This window comes from Centruroides sculpturatus, unplaced genomic scaffold, assembly GCF_000671375.1.
Source record: "Centruroides sculpturatus isolate CEXI.00-Female unplaced genomic scaffold, Cexi_2.0 scaffold4786, whole genome shotgun sequence".
In the NCBI taxonomy this organism is placed as follows: domain Eukaryota; kingdom Metazoa; phylum Arthropoda; class Arachnida; order Scorpiones; family Buthidae; genus Centruroides; species Centruroides sculpturatus.
Genome location: NW_019388874.1, coordinates 1 through 5,641, shown reverse-complemented (window position 1 = coordinate 5,641; position 5,641 = coordinate 1). Strand labels below are relative to the sequence as shown.

The 5,641-nt window shown below is 27.3% G+C and overlaps 1 protein-coding gene across 1 annotated transcript; it reads right to left on the bottom strand.

Annotated features, from left to right (window-relative positions):
- Positions 1–1,955: 1,955 nt before the first annotated feature.
- On the bottom strand, positions 1,956–5,556 carry LOC111617099. Its single transcript, XM_023358433.1, has 3 exons — positions 5,242–5,556; positions 3,069–3,959; positions 1,956–2,349 (listed from the first exon to the last, which is right to left on the bottom strand). The coding sequence occupies exons 1-3, from the start codon at positions 5,495–5,497 to the stop codon at positions 1,994–1,996; spliced, it is 1,503 nt and encodes a 500-aa protein (XP_023214201.1). The 5' UTR covers positions 5,498–5,556; the 3' UTR covers positions 1,956–1,993.
- Positions 5,557–5,641: the final 85 nt, after the last annotated feature.

The following is a 5,641-nucleotide window of genomic DNA, read 5'->3' as shown; positions in this document are numbered from 1 at the left end:
AGAAAATTAAAAATTTTTGCTGAAACAGGCTGGAACTTTTTATTTTTACATTTATTCCAGTTAAGAAATTTTATTATGTCAATTTGTGTTGATCTCAAAACCATTTATATTATATTCCTTTCAATAGTGAAGAATTTCATTCATACATTATCCAACTGATAAAGATAATAGATATGACATTATTTTACAAAATGTATTCAGAAGTTCTAGAACACATTCTTTGTTCTATTGTCACACACCTTTCCCATATTACTAAAATTAAATGGCATAAACTTGCTCCACCAAACATATTTCTCAGAAAGAAAGGATCAGAAGTAAATTATTTGCAAACAGGAATAATGCTCTCACAATAATGTCTACAGGTTTGTAGTATTCTCTTACAGCAAAAGAGTCCATAAACAAAGAATTATCCTTTTATAAAACAAGTTTATTTCAGAAAGTATTCCAAGTACAATTCTTAACAATTCTAATGTAGAACTTCTAACAGTTCTTAATAGATATTATAAAATTTTAAAAATTTATAACCAGGCACCATATAACAAGTGACATTTAAGTTTTAAATAAGCAAAAATCACTTTGGAATGTACTGCTGTTATTTAAGTACAATATATGAATTACATCTACTTGATCACTGCTCAATGAAACTTTGAAGAAAGATGTTCAATAGAAAAGTATTACTATTATAGTAAAAGAAAAAATAAAAATAAAAATAAACTGTAAAATCATTCATTAAAAATAATATTAATAAAAAACTAATAAGTTCATCATAAAAATTATTAGTTCTGCATCTTATGGTACAACTTGACTTAAATTTCAATTATATGTTTTTTTTTGGTTTGTTCCTTGAGAGATATATATACAAATGGTGCTCCACAATAGTATAAAAATAATCATACATTTGATGAAATAGCCCATCTAACTTAATGTTAAATAAATACAATGCTACAAAAGTTTATTGTTTATTCAATTAACCCATTGTACATGTAGTAAAGTTTAGAACTTTGATACAGTATAAACAAAAAAAAACAAAGTAAAAAAGTTAAAAAAAATAAATAAATAAAATTTTCACTGTATTATTAAGGCTTCAACAGTTAGAATACATAAATAAACAACAGAAAATTAAATTTAACTTTACAACTGTTTACAGGAACATGACAACTTTAAATTTGGCATGTAATATTAAAATAACTACAGTAACATTTGACTAAGATGGGATATGCAAAGATCCATTAGAGTATAAAAAAGAGACATGAAGAGTGCAGAGTGTATTTCAGACAGTGGTTCCAAAACTTTTTCTGCTAACATCCCTTGGTTCCATAAATTTGTTCCAGCATCCCTAATCTTACCACACAAAAGTTTATTTTTATAATATTGGTTTGCATGACTAACTAAAAAATGTAATAAAATTCAAGTAGCAATTAAACTAAATATTTAATATCTTATTAAAACTTGGATTATTTATTATTTATTCTATAAACTGATAAATTTAAGGATTTCATCAATTCCTGTTTGTAAAAGCAAATAACCATTTGCCCAACAGTTTGTAATAAATTTAATATCTACTGTACTTATCTACTTCACTAATAGTAAGTAGTTATAATTAATATGTGGAATGAATTCTAAATAATGGCTAATCTGGCCATGGCACCTCTGGGTGCTTCAGCACAGTTTGAGAACTACTGATTAAAGGTATGATTTCTAAATAATGTGTAATTTTTACTTTGATTGTTAATGTCCCTGAATATTGGTTTCTGGAACTTAAAAGTGCTACAATGATAAAAATATGAACTCTAGAAAGATAGTTTTGGGTGAATTAGATAGATGTTCAATAGTTTATAAGGAATGTTTTTATTTCTGTTTTGCTAAAGATGACATTTCTATAATGATGAAAATAATTTCAATAAATATGGTAATACATTTTTATTTTAATTAAAAAGTATTACAGATTGTTTATATATTAGTATTAAGTATTTTAATTTTTTGTTAGAAGAAACTAAAAATAAAACTTTATACTTACATTTCCAAGATTATCAATATTTTCAATATGTTGAATTATTTTATGGCTTAATCGTGAAGTATATGTTTCTAGACCAGTCTCAGTTAACACATGAATTAATTCTGGTTCTACAGCAACACTTTTCATTGATGCAGTGAATGTATATTGACAAATTAACTGTGGATTTGTCATCACATCATATAAATAACCAACTTGTGATCCACAGAGAAAGCAACCTAATCCTTTCAATTTATGATATGATGGGGAATGTAATGGTGAATTACTAAGAAAGTATGACTCTGATACAGCAACAGCAGCACTTAAAGGATCCACCATTAATCTATTAAATTTATCTACAATGAAAATACTATATATAAGTATACAAAAGCCTAATTTCATTACAATAATAAATTATCAATTCAGTTAACTTCTCATTTTTAGCTATTTAGAAAGTTTCCTCCAAATCACTATTTCTTGATACTTTTAATGATTAGATAACTTAGAATAGTGTAATTAAATTTAGAAGTCTAGGATAAAATAGTCTAAAAAGGAATTTGAACTTACAATTTTTACTCAAGTATGCAAATATATTCTAATTATAATAATAGGAACACTAAATCAGATACATTTAATTTAGAATAGTACATTATTCCATTTAATGGCTCCTCAAGCTGTATTTGATTAACCATACCTTGCATATTCCAGTATGGCATATAATTATAATAATTAGACTAAAAATGGCATTCTATTAACTTTAATAGTTACAGAATTATACTGTATTACTTATTAAGACTAGCTATTACTTAATTATTATATTTTATATTTCTTATTAACTATCTTTTAAATACAAAAAATATATTATAAATATCACTTACAAAACCAAAACTCCAACTTGCAAAACATTGAAAGAAAAAGAAATGTTGAAAATGTTTGTTTTAGTTCAACATTTTGTTTTAAAAGCTGGAGTATTGGTTTTGTAAATGATATTTATAATTTAGCAGATAGTGTAATTATTACAAAAAAATATATATATAAAATCATAATATTCATAATACAAATTAATTAAACATACCTTCAACATAAAATGGACAAAGGTTTAATCCCTGTAATCCACCATGATCTCCATTCTCAGGAAAGTATCTGTAGAGTAATGTAATCACTTGAGCTTTACTAATAGTGATGTTCTCACATGTCTCATATTTTGGATTAATTTTTACTTCAACATAGCATCCTGGAATATTAACTACAGGACCACAAATTTCATTATTATAAGGTTTTATATTACCTATCTGATTAATTTTCATTATACTAGGAAGCTGAATAGTTACAGGAAAAGAATTTTCATGAAGTATAGAAGATAACTGTTGGCCATTATTTGTGCATAAAGTATCAAAATATGTTTCAAAACACCATTCAATACAATCATCTTGATTATCTGTTTTAAAATTATTATCAGATTGAATAGATTTATTTTTTTCAGAAATTCCTGAAGATGACATATTTTCTGAAACATCTGTAGGGTCTTGAATTACATCAAAAATAACACGAAATACTTGAATTTCATTTGTTGACATGCAAGCAAAATAATCTTCAACTAAAGTCATTTCTTGAACAGGGAAATTAAGTGATATATCCATTAAATGATCAAAGTCATGAAATCTCTGTTTTGAAATGTCATGTATTTTTAAATTATATGAATATACACTAAGAACTTTGCCTTTGCCAATAACAAGTGATGCTGTTTTTTTACAACAACATATAGTTAGGGCCATTTCATCTAAGGGTAGTTCAACCATTTCTAACTGTCCACTACCTGACTGACTACTGGGTGTAACACATCCTGCTATGCGAACTCTCATAGGCTGACCTTTCATATCAATCCACCAGTTCAAATATACTCTCACATAGGTAATGGGATTAGAATGTCTTGAAGATTTCCTTTCTAATGTTGCGACGTAATTACCTAAAAACCAAGCATTTTAAATACTTATTATTTTAATAATTCTCTTAATTTTCAAAATTTTCACTTCACAGTTCTAACAAAATATGCATAATTGGGATGAGTTATAAGTAATGTCATTCTTTAATGAATTTTAACAGATCTTATTTACATTAAATATTTATTTGATTAAATATACAATGTCCTTCACTAAATATGGCATTTTTTTTTATTGATCTAAAATTTGTTTTGATGTCTTTCTTATAAAAATCATCAGATATTAATTTGAAAAGTGTTTCTATGTACTTCTGTATAGCTTCTTTTGAATTAAAAACTTTTTCCATTAAAACTGCATTGAAGAGATCAAAAGAGGTGCTTAATCTGTAGTGCCAGATCATTTTCCAATTAAACTCTTTCCAATTTTTGTTGGGTGGTTATTGCAATATACAATTGAGAATTAAAGAGCAAAATAAAGCTCTTTCTGTTTGTCAATTATGGACATTTTTCTTAGACTGTTTCACAAAATTTTTTCAATTGCCAACATTATAAAGTAACATTTACTGTTTCATTTAAATTCAACAACTCAAAATACAGTATTCTTCTCATATTCCACCACAGCAATACCTTTCAACGATAAAGACCATACTTTGGTTCTTGAGCTGGAGTATCTTTTGAATCTAACCACTATTTTTTACAAATGACATTAGCATATAATACTCACTCCTCATTACAGTTATGATTCTGTACAAAAATGGGGTTTTCTGTTGTCTATTAATTAAGAAGGGAAACACATCGATAATCAACTCAGATAATTCTGTTCAGTAAGATCATGTCCACCCATATCCACATTTGTTTATCTTTCCTATTTGGTGTAACCACCTAAATGATATTGATTGGAACATGAAGTTTTTAGTTTTGTTTTGCAATTTCTTGTCCAAACAATTTTGGGTCAGTTTCCACTACTGCAACAATTTCAGCATTTTCTAAGCCAGATGATCATCCAGAGCAAAGCCCATCTTCAAGAATGAAATCCCAATCCTCAAATTTTTTGAACTAATGCTGTCATTTTCTGATATTAAAGTTTCACTGCCTACACACTACTTGTTTGTTGTTGTAACTGCAATTTTATCTTTTTTAAATTCATATAACATTACTTGTCTTAAGTGTACTGTTTGCTGCATAAAGGTTTGTACCTTTATGCAGCACGAGCACGAGCAGAAGTTGAGCACATGCAACCAATGAAAACAATGCTTAGAAAAATTGACACTACTTATTGACTCAACCCAATAATTCAATTTTAACTTACCAGCATCACAATAAATTACTTGTTTCACACGATCCACAGTAGGAAATGTGTGAAGGATACGACCTCTATGATCTAAATCACGCACTTCAATACTATGATGGAGTGTTGCCACTAATAATTTTTCCTGAGCAGTACATAGTGCTACAGGTTCAGAATCTGATAAAAATACATCTTGGGACAAGAAATGATGACATGAAATTATTCGAACCATTCCTGATGGAATACCAACTCTATCTTCAAAATTTCTCTTATTCATTATCTATCTTCCTGTAATTGAAAAAAAATATATAATGAAATAACAAATGATCGCCTGAAAGATTGGGTTAGAATTTGGCTAATTAAATGATTATTATAAAGCAATTTGACACTAGAGGGAGGCATTAGGTGCCATCTCTTGATT

Excerpts from the sequence above, each read along its gene's own strand:
- LOC111617099 (XM_023358433.1), bottom strand. The coding sequence starts at position 5,497 with ATGAATAAGAGAAATTTTGAAGATAGAGTTGGTATTCCATCAGGAATG. Across the intron at positions 3,960-5,241 it reads AGTAATTTATTGTGATGCTG|GTAATTACGTCGCAACATTA; the intron begins GTAAGTTAAAAT and ends CTTGGTTTTTAG. Across the intron at positions 2,350-3,068 it reads TTGTCCATTTTATGTTGAAG|ATAAATTTAATAGATTAATG; the intron begins GTATGTTTAATT and ends TTTTCATTGTAG.